The sequence below is a fragment of the Genypterus blacodes genome, unplaced genomic scaffold (genome assembly GCF_046128005.1).
Source record: "Genypterus blacodes isolate CSIRO-AG114 ecotype Tasmania unplaced genomic scaffold, CSIRO-AGI_Gbla_v1 ptg000325l_1, whole genome shotgun sequence".
Classification (NCBI taxonomy): Eukaryota; Metazoa; Chordata; class Actinopteri; order Ophidiiformes; family Ophidiidae; genus Genypterus; species Genypterus blacodes.
The window spans coordinates 122501-142500 of record NW_027467112.1 but is presented as its reverse complement, the minus strand read 5'-3'; the positions used below and the strand labels follow the sequence as shown (position 1 = coordinate 142500).

At 49.8% G+C, this 20000-nt stretch overlaps 4 protein-coding genes across 11 annotated transcripts in view; 2 read left to right on the top strand and 2 right to left on the bottom strand.

Moving 5' to 3' along the window:
• Positions 1–3133, top strand: part of proca (protein C (inactivator of coagulation factors Va and VIIIa), a) — a 4347-nt gene extending 1214 nt beyond the window's left edge. For all 3 annotated transcript variants that reach the window (XM_076137580.1, XM_076137581.1, XM_076137579.1), the window contains 6 exons: positions 128–152; positions 616–726; positions 1015–1155; positions 1771–1889; positions 2220–2337; positions 2464–3133. In XM_076137580.1, coding sequence (XP_075993695.1) covers positions 128–152; positions 616–726; positions 1015–1155; positions 1771–1889; positions 2220–2337; positions 2464–3050 — 1101 coding nt within the window. In that variant the 3' untranslated portion in view covers positions 3051–3133. The remainder of the gene's footprint in view (positions 1–127; positions 153–615; positions 727–1014; positions 1156–1770; positions 1890–2219; positions 2338–2463) is intronic.
• Positions 3134–6622: 3489 nt separating this feature from the next.
• Positions 6623–7166, bottom strand: dusp28 (dual specificity phosphatase 28). The gene is made up of 2 exons (XM_076137549.1): positions 6822–7166; positions 6623–6727 (listed from the first exon to the last, which is right to left on the bottom strand). Exons 1-2 carry the CDS (start codon positions 7164–7166, stop codon positions 6623–6625), a joined length of 450 nt encoding a protein of 149 aa, XP_075993664.1.
• A 906-nt stretch (positions 7167–8072) lies between these two features.
• vcpip1 (valosin containing protein (p97)/p47 complex interacting protein 1) lies at positions 8073–15201 on the bottom strand. 3 transcript variants are annotated; one of them, XM_076137506.1, is made up of 4 exons: positions 12377–15201; positions 11671–11757; positions 11435–11509; positions 8073–11246 (listed from the first exon to the last, which is right to left on the bottom strand). In XM_076137506.1, exons 1-4 carry the CDS (start codon positions 15039–15041, stop codon positions 10459–10461), a joined length of 3615 nt encoding a protein of 1204 aa, XP_075993621.1. In that variant the 5' UTR covers positions 15042–15201; the 3' UTR covers positions 8073–10458. The 3 variants fall into 3 exon arrangements, with proteins under 3 accessions (XP_075993621.1, XP_075993622.1, XP_075993623.1); XM_076137507.1 differs by lacking the exon at positions 11435–11509; XM_076137508.1 differs by having other exon boundaries at positions 11165–11246; positions 11435–11757.
• A 1869-nt stretch (positions 15202–17070) lies between these two features.
• Positions 17071–20000, top strand: part of LOC142988371 (immunoglobulin lambda-1 light chain-like) — a 4368-nt gene continuing 1438 nt past the window's right edge. The window contains exons 1-3 of one of the 4 annotated variants that reach the window (XM_076137524.1): positions 17071–17512; positions 17588–17914; positions 18677–18715. In XM_076137524.1, coding sequence (XP_075993639.1) covers positions 17479–17512; positions 17588–17914; positions 18677–18715 — 400 coding nt within the window. In that variant the 5' untranslated portion in view covers positions 17071–17478. The remainder of the gene's footprint in view (positions 17513–17587; positions 17915–18676; positions 18716–20000) is intronic. The other 3 variants (XM_076137526.1, XM_076137525.1, XM_076137527.1) reach the window with 3 other exon arrangements.

Below are 20000 nucleotides of genomic sequence, written 5' to 3'. Positions count from 1 at the left end.
CTTATTCAGATCGATGCAGATGCAGTTGTTTCTGTCCACAGTATCTCTAAAGAGAATCCTCCATGAGATCCTGTTGGGACCGTGAGAGACGTGTTTCATTTATTAACTCTTTGTTTTGGTTTTCTAGCTGGAGTTCTGGACGGTGTACACAGGTGAGACCACCTGACCCAGTTACTGTTTACTTCACATTAAGAGCTGAGGAAGGGAAGCTCAAGCACAGACAGGAGGAGGGAAAGTGAATGTATTCCTCCAAAACAAGAAGCCCACAATGCAGTCAGACAAATCTGGGCACATCTGGACACATCTGGACACATCTGGACACATCTGAACACATCTGTACTGGTTTGAATGAACAGAAGCTGCTCAGTCAGAGTAACACAGCAGATGTTCTAGTTTACTTCCATCTTCATTTTCCCCACAATATGCTGCATGAAGACATTTGGACTAAATCATGGTTGATGTTGAATAACGCCCTCTGTTGGAATGTAATGGAAGTGCAATCAGATTCTTATTAGATTATATTGTATCAAGTTTCCTGTTAAATAGAAAGCTGTGTGTGTGTGTGTGTGTGTGTGTTCATACATGTGTCTTTAAAGCTGCCTGTGACTGTTTCAGATGGGAATCAGTGTGACAACAACATCTGTGTACATGGAACCTGTGTGGATTTGTACCAATCGTACGCCTGCCGCTGTGAACTCGGATACGAGGGCAAAATCTGTGACCAGCGTGAGTGTTTACTGCTCTGCTCTTTGCTCATCTTCCTCTATTTCTGGTTGAGCGGAGCTTGATGCTCTGCTGAAGGCTTCACAGAGCTCTGAAGGCTTCACAGGCACTTTCATGCCCACTGGGGAGGGACATTCTCTGGGTAAGGGCGGTAACTAACCCATCCGATCCTTTCCATGTGCAGTCCAGTGCTACAGCGCCCCTCAGTGGAGACTCTGGGTTCTGTGTCTAGCAGTCATTTAGACTTTAGACCTGTGCAGTGTTGAGGTAATGCTGCTCTCTCCTCTTCAGCCCAGACAGCCACTAACTGCTCGGTCAACAACGGAGACTGTAACCACGAGTGTAAGGAGAGCCCAGACGGGCGGACTCGTACCTGCAGCTGTCTGAGCGGATACAAGCTGCAAGACGACTCCAAGAGCTGTGTCCCGAAAGGTGAGAGGATGATAGCGGAGCTGCCTGGGAACCAAACTCTTATTATCCTCCACTCTGCTCCATTTGGCTGTGAATCATAAAATCTACATTGCATATTTGGAGAGTTAGGTCAGAAGGGAGGAGGAGAGCATTAAAGGTTTGATTCCTGAAATGTGAAGCCTCAATGTCTACTTTTCCTTCTTCCTGCCTTCTTCTGGACTGACTTTAGTCCACATCCATTTACTCCTGAAGACGCTACACTAACAGATGTGCTGTTTATAATACAAGCAGTTTGATTGATACACTGATCTTATTGAACTCAGAAGCTTTCTAATTACCATGATTGAGACCAGTGGACTGCTTTGATTGATTGCGAAGTTCAACAGGTGTCCACCATCGACTCATTAAGTCTCTGCCATCTAAACTCCAAACCCCCAGCTGTGAGTTGTAGTCTGTGCAGCTCTCAGGCTTCAGGTTTGTGTTGTTTAGCGTCTCAGCCTGGACTTCACACAAAATGAGACTGAAGACTTAAGAACTACCTCGGTTATTTTTGAGATTTGATTATCGATGCTGGACTATCCAAATGAAATGTTCCCAAAGTTCTCTCCCTCTGTGTGTCCTGTGTTTGCTCTCCAGGCCGCTCCTCCTGTGGTCAGCTGCTGGTTAGCAAGACGTCTTACACCAAACCCATGGACGGCCTGATGCCCTGGATGGTGGGAGGGGAGGTGGGGAAGAAAGGGGAGAGTCCCTGGCAGGTAACCAACGATTACCCTCACCGCTTCATCTGAGACGCTGATATAACAACAAATCCACTTATACACCACTCAAGAGAGCGCATACCTCTGCCAAGGCCAAGTAGGCCCCCAATTTAACCAAACACACGTAAACACACAACCTCACAAACCCACAAATGTAGGCTTCTACCATGACAGGTTCTAGAGTTGTTCTCATTCTTATAGAGATCACAAGCCACACCCACTCCACACTGGCAGCCAATAACAGCAAACCTGTGCAGAAAGTCAACAAACATGGCCCATATGGACAGATGAGGATGGAGTCAAGGATGAAGATGCTTTTGTTTACAGGCACTGTTACTGAATGCCAAAGGGAGGTTTCACTGTGGAGGGGTCCTGATCAGTGAGAGCTGGGTCCTGACTGCTGCCCACTGCCTGGAGACCAGCCTGACGTTCCAAGTGCGACTGGGTGAGACATGATTGACAGCAGCCAATCACAATGAGTGTTGATGAGGTCATGCATGTCTGGATTGTGCCTACATTTGCTGTTGTTTGAGAGAAGATGTGTGTGTGTGAATCTGCTTTGACCTTTCAGGCGACTACGAGCGCTACAGAGCAGAAGGCACAGAGGCGACGCTGCCGGTGGCCGAAGTCTTCAAACACCCAAACTACAACAGCAGAACAGTGGACAACGACATCGCCCTGCTGCGTCTGGAGACCCCGGCCCCCTTCTCTGAACACATCGTTCCCGCGTGCCTGCCGGGACGGGAAATGGCCGAGCGTGTGTTGCACCTCAATGGCACTGAGACCGTGGTAACAGGCTGGGGCAAAGATCACTTGGATAGCAACCACTTCAGCTCAGCACTCAACGTCATCAAGGTACCGCTGGTCAGTCACAACATCTGCGCCTGGCAGATGTCCCACAACATCACCAACAACGTGCTGTGTGCCGGGGTCCTGGGCCAGAGGATGGACGCCTGCGAGGGCGACAGCGGCGGACCCATGGTCACTCTGTACGGTGACACCTGGTTCCTCATCGGCCTGGTGTCGTGGGGCGAAGGCTGCGGCCTGGAGGACAAGCTGGGCATCTACACCAAGGTGTCCAACTACAACGAGTGGATTGACACAGTGCGTGAAGAATGGGACAAAGGTAAAACTCTACAAACACCCCAAGGTCTCTAAGTCTGGACTGTTTAAACTGCAGGAGCCGATCAAAGCCCTCAGCACAGTCACACTTGATGAAATAAAACAGATTGACTCTCAAAGTTGCCTTGGCAGTCTTCATTGTTCATTAGAGAAATGCATTTAGCAAAGGAGATGTGTATAAATGGTGACGCAAGAAAGAAAGAAAAACATTGTGTTGATTTGCTGCTAACTGCTCTAACTGCTGTGCACACTGAGTGAAAATGTGCTGTTTTAGCTGTGACTGCCTCTTTAAGGCCTTCCTCCTGAGAGGGCCTGCTCTGCTCCGATTGTTCCATGTTGTCTGAAGTGAAGCTGTCAGGAGCTGAGAGTTTGATTCCCTGGAGGCTTCAAGGTACCGACTCAAAGGTCAGGACTCCACAGACACCAGAGAGAATAATGCAACCACTGACTGACTGACTGACTGACTGACTGAAGCTCTAGGTGGAAGTAAGGACAGAAACAATGAAAGGATGGAAGGAAGAGATGGACTGAACTCATGACCAAACTAAAGCACAGATCCACGTCAGCAGCAGCTTGACTAAACTGTCTTCATTCCTTTTAGCATCACAGATGTACAGTTTATCCAGTGTGTGTGTGTGTGTGTGTGTGTGTGTGTGTGTGTGTGTGTGTGTGTGTGTGTGTGTGTGTGGCTCCTCGGTCACTCACACTGGAGGTCTTGGCGTTGTGTTGAAGCTAACCGAGCCTCTACATGTTAGAGCTCAGACGCCGGGGTTCACGCTTAACTGACTGGTTGAATGTTCACCTTTGACTTTTGTCTGAATATCCGCCAGCGTAAAGGAGGAGGAGCCAAGAGAGAGAGAGAGAGAGAGAGAGGGGGAGGAGCCCACCGACTGAGCCTGATCACTGTGAAGACGCCAGCATACGGTACAATAAATGAAGTATTCTGTGTTATGTTATTGACTTATTTAATTATTTCAGCATCAATCTCTTTCTTACTAAGCGTCCACATACATAGAAACAATGTTCTTATATTTACCTTGCCTTTTTACCACGAGACCACAGTGCAATGATTAAAGGAGTAGAAGAAGAAGATCTCTACAAATCAAACATCTGGGCTGAATGTGAGCGTTTTGTTTGTGTTTCTTGTTCTGTAGCAGCCTTTGGGGATTCTAATTTTATGTATATTAAATCTCAGCTGAGTCTGAAGCTTCAGTCTCAGCGGGGATCAGCACATTATTCCAGTGTTTTGTTTTCGTCTGTGTGCGCTGCATTAAAGCTTCGTCAGAGTTTTTGTGACATTCCATCATCAGATTTTCTTTTCCAGAACCCCGACTCGCTTTCACGCCTTTAAACATTTGCTGGGAGATGCTGCCATCCAGAGGTAGAAGGAGGAACTGCAGCCACCGTGGGTTCAGGAGACGTCAGGTGGGTTTGGAGAGCACGACGTGGAAATGTCTCCCGTGTTCTGTCATTCCTGCCGATTAAATGACACAGTTCGCCTGTTTTTGAGACGAAATTCAGACTTTTCCACAGAATGATGAGAAAAACAATAAGTTTCTCTAAATCGTTCTGTTTCAGGACTTTTTTTTTGTGTGATTGACAGGCTGGAAATAGACTGAAAGAGGCAATGAGACCTTGATTGACATGTGACCCATCACTCTGCTCACTCTCACTGCTTCCACTTGATGGATGTTTGTCTTCCTTCATCTTTTCTTTACAATACTTTGTGTTCATCACCTGAGTCCAGGATGTGTTCAGTCAGTCAGACTGGCAGGCATCTGTGTTGTTGATGCTGTGGAGTCACAGTTATTGTGTTTCTCTCATTTCCTCCTGATATTAAGTTTACATCAGACAGCGACACATGAGACGGGTGACCTGTGAGTCTCCAGCTGTCAGGGGAACAACGACACCGTGTGAAGGTCACACTGACGAGGCAAACACCCAAAACTGCTGACGCCTCACACCTCTGAAAGGACGACTCCACCCTTTTCTCATAATCGCACACAAAACAATGACATCGACTGATTCAATAACAGCTGCACCTGAACTCATCACAGAACAGATACAACCTGTGTAGATGCTAAGGTTTGTGTTCTGTATAGAGGCGTTGATTTGTCTGTGTCCGTATTTAAACTTGCACACACTCTGTTTCCATAGTTACATCATGTGGTCACACCCACAAAAACAATAATATCAAACATTAAGACTGAATATTACAGCATTTCATTTAGATAGAACGCAGCAGCATGAAAGCAGACACTACGTATATAAATGACATTCTAGTAGCAATCTTATATTATAATTAACCCATTAAATCCCTGTGTTTTAAAGTTGATGTAATATGACTGTAGTGGAACAATATTCTTCACCATAAACTAAAAGGTAGAGATTGTCCATCCCATCATCGTGTCCTGGTGTTTGGAGGTTGGTTGTGTTTGTGGCTGACGCAGTGCTGGTGGCTGTGACCTCTAACATGCGCCTGCAAACGGTGCATTGTCCCCTTAAGTACCTCTGCAGTGACACTGACACCGTGCGGGGGAACTGAAGGTGACGCTCTCTCCATTCCTAGGTTCCATCATTCGCGACGGAAAGAATGAGATCGCAGTTCCACGCTGCCCTAAAGAGTCTGAGGCCACGGATGACCTCAGATCGCCCCCTGACCCCTGCCAGGTTCCACACAGCCGCCCCTCTGAAGGTCATGCAGGAGGATTTAAGGGGAGTTTTAATATCTACTGAAACGTTGACTAAGTCTCAAACTACAATGACTATGATCTCATCAAGCAGGAGGCTTTCTCAGAATCACTGACTCGTCCAAGATTTACTGGAGGAGCTCTGTGAGGAGATGGTGAGGAGGGAGGAGCTCTGTGAGGAGACGGGGAGGAGGGAGGAGCTCTGTGAGGAGACGGGGAGGAGGGAGGAGCTCTGTGAGGAGACGGGGAGGAGGGAGGAGCTCTGTGAGGAGGAGGGAGGAGTTTGCATCTTTGATTGTGAATCAAAAATCTGAAAATCGTTTCCTTTCCCAATCATGGAAGGACGAAGATCAAAGCGTGTTCAGACACAGAAAGTGGTTTTGCAGAAGCACAGCAAAGGTCATAGGTCATAAGTCAAGGTCTGTAGTCAGTAATGCTCAGGATTCTATGTTAAAGATCAAATGGGGCCTGATATTCATTTAGAAGAGCTGAAGATCCAACGAGCAGAAGCTGGACGGAGATCCATGCCTCCTGGAGCTCTGAGCTCCTCCAACAGGGAGGACCTGAGGGAAGGAGGCATGGATCTGGAGACGGACGTTGAGTTGTTCAGGGGAAGCGTCTCGTGGCCTGTAAGGCACTGCAGAATCCAACGGGGAGGAAAGTGCCTCAGTCCTGTAGGTGGCGCTCCAATCGTTCACTTCACAGGAACGTGAACATCTGAAAGTTCCCTTTGAGGCTACAGGGGAAAAGGTGGGTGGGGATCTTGGGTTCTGCATGGTGTGTTGACCCTGCTGAGCGTCTCTGATGGGCTTTGACCTGATGTGTGACGAGGTGGACGGAGGGTTGGACCTCACATCATGAGGAAGACCTCTGGTCCAGACTCTTCAAGGGTTTCAGCAGAGTATGGAGGCTTCCAGCTCATTTGGCCTCCCTGCGTCTGCCTCTCAGCACTCGTTGGTATCGCTCCAGCTGGGACATGAAGCCCGGGTTGGGGTTGATCACATGACGAGAAGTCTTCACTTTCTGCTGAGAGAAAGGGCAGCGGCGTGACTTTTTGCTCGACAATAGAAGCAGCAGACGAAGAGGAGACATGAGTTTGTTTACCATCCTTACCCACCTGCAAGGCGTCGTTCAGAGAGAGTCTCCGGTGCTTCATCAGGTACGCCACGCAGATGGTGGCCGAGCGGCTGCGTCCATTCTTGCAGTAGACGACGCTGCGTCCTCCGCGCTCCGCCTCCCCCTGGATGGCGTCGGCACAGCGGTCAAAGTGGCTGAACAGGTCCTCCTTCGGGTCGTCGTACACGGGGACGCGCATGGTGGAGACGGCCGAGGCGGGAAACGGCTGCAGCTTGGACACGTTGATGCACAGCGTGACCGCCTCCTGCTGGATGAGCTCATCGCTGCAGGCCGAGCGGGCGTTGCTGATGAAGAGGGCGTTGGTGACCTTGCACAGCTGCAGCATCCTGCTCAGGTTGGTGACGAGTTGAACTGCATGGAAAAGGAGTGAAATAGAAACGAATCCCTGTCAAAACCTGAAGTTAGTCTGACAAACATGTGATTATGTTTCCATGTTCTTAAAACATTTAGAGTTGCATAAAGTTTAACAAACTAATGACAGAAAACACAAACATGAGTTCAGTCGCCTCCTGTTTCAATGCAGCGCTGCTACGGACACACACACACACACACACACACACACACACACAGAGGGTGAAGGACTTCATTCACTCACACACACAAACATTTGCAGCGTGTGACAGCGTGTGTGTGTGTGTGTGTGTGACCCGCACACACACACTCGCGCTCAAACCTTCTCTACCTGCTCTTGTCGTTGTTGTTGGTTCCTCCTCAGACCCGCTTGCTCCAGACTCCTCATGACCCTGGATCTGCTCTGGACTCCACAGCACTGCTATATTTACACACACACCACACACACACACACACACACACACACACACGCACACACTCGAGCGCGGCTGTACTGCTGCTGCTCTGGGTCCTAGTGCTGCTCAAGTTCACGACAGGCTGAGAGGAGAACTACAATATTTTCCACAAAGACCCCAGGAAGAGTCGCTAATGGCAACAAGGGATCTCAATTAGAAACACATTTCACTCACAATTATGATTTATAATCTCAGAACTCTAATCTGGTTTAGCGAGGCGTCGTTTCCAACCCACGGGACGCACGGGTGCTCGCTGTCTGAGGCCTCGTCCACGCCAAACCGCCAACCCCTCAGTCGCGCCCCACAGAGCACAGATCAGGATAGAAACCTGGAGAATGAGCGATCTTTACCCCGACAACACGATGCCAGTGAAGCATCAGAGCTGCACAGGTCGGACTCGGACTGGAAACTCTGTCAGTGACCACAAACGGACCAGGGCGAGTGCAGGAAGTCATTTTATTGTTAGGGGTTGAAAAGTCATCACACATGCAGACAGCGCTGTGGAAGCCGTGGTGTCATCGGTGTTTTATTAGCAAACCAGACAGAAGTTAACACAAAAGAAATGAATCCAAGGAACTAAACAATCTGTGTGTTTCTGTACAAGTCCCAGTATCCTACAATATACAGATTACTATGATACAACTGATTACAACTCATGTCCTTAGCACAGCAGTCACAGAGACCAGAACGCAAAAGTGTCACAGCAGTGGCGTCTGAGGAAGCTCCGCCCCCTTCCCCCCCCCCCCCCCTAAACTTCCCGCTTTGCCTCAAAGTGCAAAGTCTTTGTTTCTTCACCTGAATGATAAAAAAATAAACAAAAAGAAAGAAACAACACAAAGTCAAAGTGCTCCAGATTCACATTTTGACACGGGCGTCAACACACACACACACACACACACACACACACACACACACACACACACACACACACACACACACACACACACACACACACACACACACACTCTCTTCTGTCCTGTTTACTAAGCAGGAAACAGAATGAAGAAAGACCAAAGGAGAGAAAGGCGACTGACCATCACCTCACACTCATCCTCATTACTGATGAAGATGAGCCAGAGTTCAACCAATCACAAACCACTTTACAGAACCTAAAGTCATTTCTCTTGGTTGTCAGGCAGCCCGGTTGCCGTGTCCGTATACATTCATGCATCCTGTCCACTAACATGGCAAGCTGCGGCGGCACAGGCCCCAGGCGCTTACAGGGACTTTGTACGCTTCTACACCTCCGGGGCTGATGGGGTGAAACATGAGGAGAGGGGAGCCGCGGGGGGGCGGGGGAGAGAAGTGAAATCAACCAAGAGTGTGACTTTGTTTGGTTGGAGGGCGAAGCAGGCAGATTAAACACAATCTGACAGCCACGGAGCTCAGTGGAGCCCTCTGGTGGCCAGAGTGTAAAACAACAGCACAGGTTAGCGCTCCTGTCTATTTTGGGGGGAAGTTTGGGGGTTTTGTGTGTTAGTTGTTGTTTCTTTGCATAGGACAGAAGCACTGAGCGCCACACACACACACACACACACACACACACACACACACACACACACACACACACACACACACACACACACACACACACACACACACACACACACACACAGTCGTTAACCTGCTTTATCTTTGGCCATGTTGTCTTTGTTTACATCACTGAAGCCTTCACACGTATGTAAGAGCACAGGAACCCTCAGAGCTCTAAGAGGCAAAAATCAATCACATCCTGTTTTCATCCTCTTCCTCCATCTGAACTGCATTTCAATTCAACTGAATGGAAGTTTTGCGTGGGGGTGAAACAGAGACTCACACAGGTGGAAAACACAGCAGGTGAAACGAAGCCAGGAAGTCAAACAGAGCGCTCCTCGTGTCCTCAGACGGGGACATCAGGACGCAGACGCAGATTGTTCTGTGATGAAGGCGTGTATGCGTACAGAGAGGCCGGTGCACTTTTTTTCTTCTTCTTCTTCTTCTTCTTCTCTCCCTCCCCCCCCTCCCAGAGCGTGCACTTTGATGGAAGCGTGCGTTTGTCCATCTGAGCTGCAGGCGGCCGGCGGCGCCCCCTCCTGGCCGTCCATTTTAAGACTATCTATCTACAGGAATGCGTCTCACACGTGAATCCTCCTCAAATCTCTGCGTGCGGTTCAAAGCCAGAAAAGTCTGAAAGCCGCGCCCGGGTCTCAGGAGACGGGGATGTAGTGAGCGCCGTGTCCACAGGGGCGGCGCCGTGACGGAACTGCAAGACGTCTCTGATCCATCACGATATCTGAGTCGCTGCTAACTGAAACAAAACAAAGGCTTACAGAGCAGAAAGCAATCACATACAGGATTTATTTACTGCATTAGTAGGAGTTTTAGTTTCACAGAGTTTGACACAGTTTGTACCAAAGTGCAAAGAGTTTCAGCTTTTGAACACACGGGGCCAGAGAAGCTTCTGGTTGGCCAGTCTGACACGGCCAATCACCTTCAAAGAAGAGGAACAACACAGATCCAGGTTTCATTTAAAGGTTTTAGCCCGACGGCGTGTTGAAACGGGCGCTTGGTTAGAGCCTGAGAGCAGCTGAGCGCGTTTGATCCATCAGCTGACTGAGGGCGATGTTGGAGTCAGAGTGTCGGTGATGTACGTCTGTCTGTGGCCCGGCTCGCTCTTTAGTCATGCAGTAAAGACGAAACACGGCGAAGACCGAAGCTTTAGGTTCCAACCTGAGGCGTTAGGACCCACGGGTGCCAGGCGGGGGGGGGGAGGGAGGGGGCGGGGGCACAGCGGGAGGCGGGGTGGGGGCGGGGCACAGACAGCAAAGGTGATCAGGAGTGATCCATGGGTTCAGTGGTGTTGGTTTGCTCGGCGTCCTGGCTCTCCATCTCCTCCGGCTCCTCCGCGCTCGCCACCTTCCCGTCCTGGCGTTCGGCCGGCGAATCGGCGGCCGCGGGCGAAGGATCGCGGCCGACGGCGTCCGTCTTAGTCCCACCTGTCCGCTCCTGGGACTCCTTGCCCCCTCCTGCGGCCACGGCGCTCTGCTGTTCCCGCAGGTGGCGCTCCATGGAGGCCTGGATGGAGGAGACCATCTCCTGCAGCTTCCTGCGCTGCTGCTCCATCAGGCTGGGGTCGAGGCCGCGGCCGTCCTTCATGGTGACGAACCCCGGGGCCATGCGCACCAACTCCCTGGTGGCGTCCTCGGGGATGTCGGACAGGTCGGGGGGGTCTCGGGACACGCTGGCACTCAGGTCCACGCCGCTGCTGTGCTGGCGGGTGATGGGCCGGTGTTCAGAGGGGGAGGAGCCTCCGCCGCTGCCCAGCGAGTGACCTTTGCCCTGGAAGGCAGTGACAGTCTGCAGCTGCTCCTTCTTTCTGACCACGCCGCCGCTGCCCAGCCGCAGCACGCCGTGGGACGGGCTTCCTTCGCGGCTCCCCCTGCCCGTCCCCTCTGAGCGCAGCTGGACCAGCGCCTCCTTCACCAGCTCCTCCACGTCCGGGCCCACGGGGAAGTGACCGGCGGCGTCCACGCAGAGCTCCAGGCGCTCCTCTGCTGCGTTGTAGACAAACGTCTTTCCCGTCAGGTGAGGCAGAGTGCAGTGCTTCCCGTCCATCAGGCCTGCACACACACACACACGCACACACACACCATCAAAACATGATCAACCACACACACACACTTTCACCAGCATCATATCCATACACACATACTTAGACTCCGCCTCTTTATCATGTGATGATGTCATTTATATGTGTAGCCTGTTAATGCAGGACACAAATGTATTCAACCACAGGACCCAGACTTACCTGTATGATGATCTAGTTTGTGATGAAGCGGCCACTTAGAGCCAGTGAGTGTGCAGATATCAGGCAGGACCAGAGCTTTGACACCACATGATAAGAGTTTGATTGGTTTAAAGGTTCCTGACTCTGATGAACAGGTGCAGGGGTCATGTGACTGTAGAGACTCTGTAGAGACTCTGTAGAGACTCCTGGGTTACCGTGACAGTGACTCAGTGTGTAAACGTTGGCGTGAAGCTCACCCATGTCTTTCTTCACGATGTTGTAGAAGACGCCGCCCTGCTGGAACAGGTGAGGCAGCTTCTTGGCGTAGGACCAAACATCCTCACCTGGAACACAGAGGGGACGCCACAGAGGTTTAGAGACAGAGACACACACACACACACACACACACACACACACACGCGCACGCGCACGCACAGGCACGCGCGCGCACACACACACACACACACGCGCGTGCGCACACACACACACACACAGGCGCACACACACACACAGGCACACACAGGCACGCGCGCACACACACACACACACACACACACACGCGCACACACATGCACACACACAGGCGCGCACACACATACAGGCGCGCACACACACGCGCGCACGCACACACACGCACACACACACACACACACGCACACACACGCACGCACGCACACACATGCACACACACACAAACAGGTTCTCCTCTCTCAGTGACAGATCAGGAAACCAATCAGTAGTTTGAGTCAAACATGTCTGATTGTTCCTCAATAACAAATCAGTAATGAGCGGTGATGTCATCAGAGCGGTGTGTGTGTGTGTGTGTGTGTGTGTGTGTTGTTGCCGTGTCAGCTGTTTGAGCATCATGCTGCTAAACGCTCGCTCAAACTGACGCGCCTGAACGCTGCATGATGTAATGACAGAGAGGAGCCGACCTACACGTCACCAGCTGTACATCCTTACCCATCAAGGTTGCTAGGAGACAGAGGGAGGACATCTCAAGGTCGATGCCGTCCTGAAGTTCTCGGCTGCTCACCGTGCCGGACGTCACGCCGTCCTCACTTTTCGCCGAGTGCAGGGCCGAGTGGGAGGCGGCGGAGGAGGCGGCGGCCTGAGGCGTGGGGGGGGCCGGGCCCTTCTCCTCCAGGCCCCTGAGGATCTCCACCGTCACCCTGTCGCCGTGCTGCAGGGCCACGGGCTCCTTCTCCTCGCCCTCCCTCGGGGCGGCCAGCTCTTTGGGGGGGAAGCCGTAGCGAATGCACTGCTGTGTCGGCGGCACGGCAAACTGATTGTTGATGCTCCTCTGCAGGTCTGAGAAGGTGGTGTGGGCCTGCAGGGTCAGCGTGGCCTGCCTGCCGTCGCTGGTGGTGACGCGGATCTTCTTCTCCTTATTGGAGGAGGAGGGCGAGGAGGCAGATTTGGTGGGCGTGGCCGGAGCAGAGGGGGAGGAGGTTTCAGGCGAGCCGCCGGGGGAAGACGCCCGGCCGTGACCCTTCTGGTCCTGCTTCAGCCTGTCGGTCCTTCTCTTCTGTGTGACGGCGGCCTGCTCGCTGATGCTCTGCTGCAGGCTGCGCTCCGCCCTGCTCATGGTCAGCTCCTCTTTGTGCAGCGTCTTGGCTTTCTGACCCGTCAGGATGATCTTGGTGGGCGGCTGAGAGTCGGCCGTCTGCCGGCCCTCTGTGGCGTCCGTGAGCCGCTGCACATGGGCGCCGTCGATGGACACGGGGTTGTATTCGTCTGGGTTCTTCTTGGCTGTGTGATGCAGGATTGTGTTCACCACCTTCTGCACCAGGATCTCGCTGCCAAACTCCCCCGGGAAATGCTTGGTGACCAGTTTCATGGCCACGTCGTACACGTTGCTGTTCAGAGCCAGGTCCGCCTCGTACTGGAACCAGTACACCGTCTCCCGGACCACCCGCCCCCCCCACTCCAGCGTGATGGGGAAGGCCTCGGGCAGGTTGTCGTATTCCTTCCCTTCCCAGAAATGTTTAAAGCCGCAGCCACACTTCCCTCCCTGTGAGCGGGTGTTAGTCCTGTCCCCGTCCAGGTAGACCACCGACCCGTCCCCCAGGATGTGGCGCACAGATGTGCCGTGGCACCAGTTGCAGGTGTTGAGGGAGCTGAGCTTGTAGTCCGGGGTGAGGATGTCTCTCTGGGGGTCGTAGGAGCAGACCACATTGTTGAGGGGGAAGCTGTAGTTCTTGTCCGAGCGCAGCTGGCCGTGCGTGGACTTGGCCAGGTTGTAGAGCTTCCCGCCGGGGGCCAGCCACTCCGGGGGCACGTGGAGCTCCGAGAGGGCGCCGCAGATCAGACAGCGGTGTAATCGGTTCTCCAGCACAGACTTCTTGGCGGCCTCTGTGACCTCCTCGGGCTGGATGCCGATCACGCCGGTCCGCCTGTAAACGTACTGGTGCACGTCGGCCACCAGAGACGGGTGGATGCCGTGCTTCTCCATGAACACCTCCTCCATGGCGTTCACCAGCCTCATCAGGTACTTGTCCTGCAAACTTCGGTCGCCGCCGATCAAGCAGCTGCCGTCCTGCTCCAGCTTGATGTACTTCCTGATGAGCTCCTGCGGGACGCCCCAGGCCTTTGGGAGGAGGTGAGCCGGCAGTTTGGGCAGCAGAGTGTTCTTGATTCCAACCAGGGGGATGTAGTGATTCCTGCCTGAGCTGCTCCAGGCGATGCAGATGGGCTTGTTGGGCTTCCCATCTTTGCCCTTGCACTGCTCCTCTGCCACCAGCCCGGGCAGGAAGGTGGCAGAATAATCCCCAGAACTCCTCATCCCGCTCAGAGAGTCCAGCAGGATGATGGGCCGGTGCAGCACGTTGGCCAGGCCAAAGATGTGGATGTTGCGCAGTCCGAGCGGCACACCTTCAGGCGGGATGAACAAGGGGTCGCACTCGTTGATGATGTCCTCCCACTCGGCAGCGTCGATGAAGTCCTGAAAGAGGGCCTTGTAGCGGTCAAGGTTCTGCTTGAAGTTCTGCTTGAGGTTTTCTCTCAGTGCGTGCCAGAACAGCTCCCTGCCCACCAGGGCCCTGGACACAGCGTGGACCAGGCAGTGCCCGTCTCCATCCACATGCACAGGGATGAGACATTCCCCGTTCCCGTTGGCCTTCTTCACCTCCTCCAGGGTGTCGTGCAGGTAGATGAGGCTACCTGAGCGGTCCTTCCCATAGCCCACTGTGGACACATGGTCCGGCTCGATCAGGAAGGCTCTGTCCCCCAGCAGTGAGCAATCAAACATCTCGCCCTGGTTCATTTCTCTCAGCAGCTTGGCTTTCCCGGTTTGTTTATCCATGCCGTAGCGGGTGAGCACCGGGGACAGGAGCTTGCAGTGGTAGTTGGACAGCCCCATTACCTTCACCAGCTCCGTGCCTTTCTTCGGGGCCCCGGTAACGCCGAGCAGGGCGTTTCTGAGCAGATTATGGAGTACAACATCTGGATCGGTCACTTCTTCCACATTGAGGAGGTTCTTCTGTTCGTGGCGCTGTCCGCACTCAGTGCACTCGATGCTAATGGAGCCGTATGCGGGGAAGAAGAGGCTCGCCTGGCATTTGGGGTCTGGGCAGGTACCAGACAGAATACGCTTGTCCTTTTTCTTCGAGCTCTGCAGCAGCGACATTTCGGGTGAAGAAAAGCTGTAACCGAACGACAGCTTCACAAACTCATGATAGTCCCGGTGCGGCCCGGCTGTCAGAGGCGCTGTGACTCCGCTAATGTTAGTTATTAGGCAGAATAACACAAGAACAACACGGAAGCGGCTGTTTTTTTTCTGAACAGGCTGCCCGTTGCAAAACGTAATTACGTAGGGACGCCAGGAGGTGGGAGTTGTAGTTGTAATGCGTAATTACCTTAAAGCCTTTATGTGCATTGAGATTAAATTGTTATATTTTTCTCTTTTACTTTTGTACGTCGTCTTCGGTGATTCCAGAAAACATTTAGTCTTAGACACGTACCCAATGTTTAATGCGGAGAAATAACAATGTTCCCCTGGCGCAGCATACATTTCCCATGATGCAACGCGCCCTGATGACGCTTTCGTTGTATCAGGAAGTCAATAATGCAGAATCGATGAGATGTTTCCCACATTTTCTCATAAATTCAGCCCTCGTTCATTTAATAAAACGCTTGGACCGCACAGTTATCTCCGCTGTGTTGTGCTTGAGTCTCACTGGACACCAAACTGGCTGGTTTGTGAGCGTCGCTGGTTGTTTGTGTCGCTTAATGGCTACCAGGCTAAGTGTTGCTAACCTAAACAGACACGTTCATCCTGTGTCTGCCTGACTTCAGATCCTCTCATCCCGGCGCCGGGCATGCTACTAAAACACGCAATAAGCTTGAGCTGCGGCTACGTGTCTACATCCCCTGCGCCTCGAGTCGAGAGGCTTCAGACGAGTTTCCCTAAAGTGCTAACTGTCAAACAGACAGGAGGTTCAAACAGACGGTAGCCATTAGACTTTGGTCCAAACTCGATCCTGCCTGGCTGCTGCTGTCTGAAATGTCGCAGAGGCGCTTTAGTTACTGCGGTGCTGGGAGGTTAGCGGCAAAATTTAAGGTTTATACTTATAAGAGTGAAGCAGCAGTGGAATTGAAGTATATCTGAAGGTAAAACATTATAAAGTAGCTACAGGCGGCCTAGACTTGGTAGTTTTGATATTAAATGGAATCCTTCATATAAATTTAAAATATTAATGACAGGGGAACAAGTGTAAGTGAGGCTGTGCGCTATTCCGTCCACTAGATGTCAGTAGAGTGTCTCTAGTAAAGTAAAGATGCAGCGTCATCGTGTTGTCATGGTGATCGTCCCGCATATTTGGGTGTCTGTGCTTCCGTCAGTTCACCACAAGGAGGCGATATTTTACCCACCTCAGGGACAAAAGAAGTCAACGTGAATTTCCGCCACAGCGATCTAATCTTTTATTTACACGGACTTAAATATACAAGTTTGAAAGAGACAATAATAAAACCAGAAATCATTTATTTAATTAAATGAAAACTACCATAGTCGTTGTTATTTGTGACGTGATTGTGAAAAATCTACTTAATGATAAAATGAGATTTAGTCAGAAATCAGTTTTAAACGATTTCAATAAAATGAAAAGCAGTGTGTCATAGGGACCAGGCTTCACAAAATAACTGAAATGTTCTTTAATTAATGTGCACACCCTTTAAATTTACAATTTGAGTTATCAGATGTGAAAGAGGAAAAAACCAAACTGTCATCACAATTAAATACTGAGAATATGCAAAAAAAAAAAACTCTGCACGCAAAATATAGCAATTATATAACATGATGGTACTTTTATTATTATTAGGGTTACTTTAAAAAAACGGCAGATATGTAAACACTATTTTAGAACAGTATTTGTTTGGTAACCTGAGGATATTGATAGTTACTTTATTTGTTGTAATAATACAGTATTTGGATTGAAGCCTTGCTGATCACTTTTATGTCTTGATAATTGATTTGAAACATTTTCATTCTAACCTTGTAAGTTGAAGGAGTGCAGGTTCAGGCTTTTTCTGTTTGATCTGGTTGGAAACATTTCACACATTCAGATGTTAATAAATAAATAAATATCTTCTTCTTCTTCCTTTAATGTTTAGATATATATTTGATTATTTCTCTGATTTATTGGTTTATGAATCAATATTGTGCTGTGATATTGATTGATCATAAACAGCGTCAGTGTTGTGTTTACAGCTTGAACATGAAAGAAAGCAGGTGGAGCGTTGAAGCTTTAAACGTCTTTAAAAACGTCTTCTTGTCACTCTGTGTTTGCTGCCGGTCCAAAGGTTCGGTTCTGGTCCTGCTGAGTCCAGTTAAAGTTGCTAAAGTGCAGCCTGAGTGCAGAAGCTGATCTCCATGGTTGGAGCGGCGAGGCGTTTCAAACCTCCCTCTCAACAGGAAACCATCAAACAGCTTCAGCCGCTCAGCTGTCAATCACCAGCCGCAGCCTTATCTTTCCACCTGGGGGAAGTTTGAGGACCTGATAGAAAGCAGGTGGCCCTGGTCTGATCTCACAGCTCAGCAGAGCTTCAGAGCTTCACTCCACAAAATGTTTCTCCTGCCAGCCGCTGCTCTGTGTTCAGGTGAGTGTTTCCAGCCAATCAGCACCTGATGAATCAACCTGGAGACCCACTAAACTTCATTTATGGTCTCTACAGTGCTGGTTACCATGGCAGCACAGCTGATTCAGGACCAAGTGTCAGTGACCAGGAGAGCTGGAGAGAAAGTCTCCTTCAGCTGTGGAGGAACTGACCAGTGTGGTACCTATGTAGGGTGGACCCAGAAGAGAGAGAAGGAAACATTCAGACTGATTTTTGGTATTATATTGAGCAATTGTAAAGTTAATTCAGGTTCCAACCATCCACAAAAAGATGATTTCACAGCTGTGAGTCATGGGACAAGAAGCTGTGAGCTGCAGATCAACAAAGTCAAACTCTCTCATTCAGCCACGTACTACTGTGTGTGTGAGAGTGGAGGAGACCACAGTGAGCTGGGATCCCTGCAGGCTGTACAAAAACCAACTCACACACAAACACACACACACACACACACACGCTCGCGCACAGGCACAGGCACAGGCACAGGCACATACACGCACACGCACACGCACAAACACACACACACAGGCAGGCACACACATGCACACACACAGGCGCACAAACAAACACACACACAGGCACACACACACAGGCACGTGCACACATACACACACACACACACACACACACACACACACACACAAACACACTCACAGGCACACACACATACACACAGGCACACACATACACACACACACACACACACACACAGGCACACACATACAGACACACACACACACACACAGACACACACACACAGGCACAGGCACAGTAGTTTTACAAACACTGTAGAGACAAACACTCTCCTCCAGCTCTTTCAGAATAAAAGCCTGCAGCCTCACTCTGCTGGTGAGTGGAGTCGTCCTGAACACGTTCACTGACGTAGAGAAGAAGAAAGTGTGTGTCCCTCTGTCAGCAGGACATCACCATCACCTGCACCTGATGGTTTGTGACCCATAAACCAGAAGAAGGCTGAGACCAAGGCTGAAATCAAATTAGACAACAGAAGACAATGAGACAGTCATGATGATATGAAGCCTGAAGCTGAAACATGGAGCTGATGATGAAGATGAAGAGTTCTGACGTGTGCAGCTCAGCCGACTCCTTCAACATGCAGAGGTTGTTGTTACAGGATGTTTCACTGTGGAGACTACATCTTTGGCCGTGGCACTGCTCTGTATGTAACAGGTAAGATCATTATTGATTGTAAAGTTCCTCCCTTCTATAAAATGGCTGCTTTGACAGAATGTTTACGCTTAACTGGAAGAATTATGTTGAATGATTTTGTTTCTTCTGCATGAGAATAACATCATGAAGTCTTTACTTAAACTTGGGACCTGAGTTTGAGTCTGTAGCTCCCCTGAATGAGACCAGGAGGGAAATGACAGAGGAGTTATTGATCAGTATTCATCATTCTTCATCATTCTTCCTCATTTTCCTGCTCTGTTTGTCACTAAATCTGTGGTTGAAGTGAATTTCCATGATGAAGAGGATTCTATAGATCCATCCAGAGTGTTGATGAAGGTCTCAGTCTCAGTGCCATCATGATTTCATTTACTGCTTTGACTTGAATACAAACTGAGTCACTCATTAATGTTATGGATCATTTGATTGATCTGTTATTTCAATCAGAATCAGAATAGATTTGATTGCCAATTAAAAGGAATTGTTTGTGGTTATTGGTGCGATATAAAACACATAAGACAACAAGACAACAACTATGAAGAGAAACTGAAATAAATTAGAAAAACACGAGAAATTAAGAAAATGAACTAAATTGAATAAGATCCAACGTAAAGGACAGATCTACAGTATGAATGTAAACATGTCATCTACAGTAAGATCAATATGAAACATACATTTAATTCATTGGAGAAAAAAACAACAAGTTGTGTTTAATATAAAGAAACAAATGAAGATGTGAATAAATACAAGAATGAAATAAGAATGAGGCAGAAAGTCAGGAAATATAGAGAAAAGGATTCATGTGATGAAGATTTAGTTTCTCCTATATTTATCAATCCAATCTAATTCTTCCATAAATGCCGTCTCCACTTTATTAGCCCTCTGAATGTCCCTGGGGTCAAACTGTCCCCAAGGACCATACAATACTAAAAAGTTGATAAAATGTGTTTTCTGTAATCAAATGGTCTGAAATGTATAGGGGTTGTTTGATACGATGCTCTTCATGATTGGAAGAAATTTGAAGTCATTTGATTGAATTTTGGGTGTTTTATTGAATTTTTAACTCCTTTGCTCCTGGGGTGAAAATGGTGCCGAAGCACAAAGTGATGTAATGGGGCAAAAAGTCACAGCAGACTGCTCTCCAACACATCTGTTATCTTGGATGTTTGATGTGTGTGGTCAAGCAATGGTTATTTAATGATTGCACAACAACAGGAGGTATGGGCAGCATGCAATGCGAGGTCCATTTTACATTCCATTTGGGCCTGCAGAAGCCCAAATCCCTGCC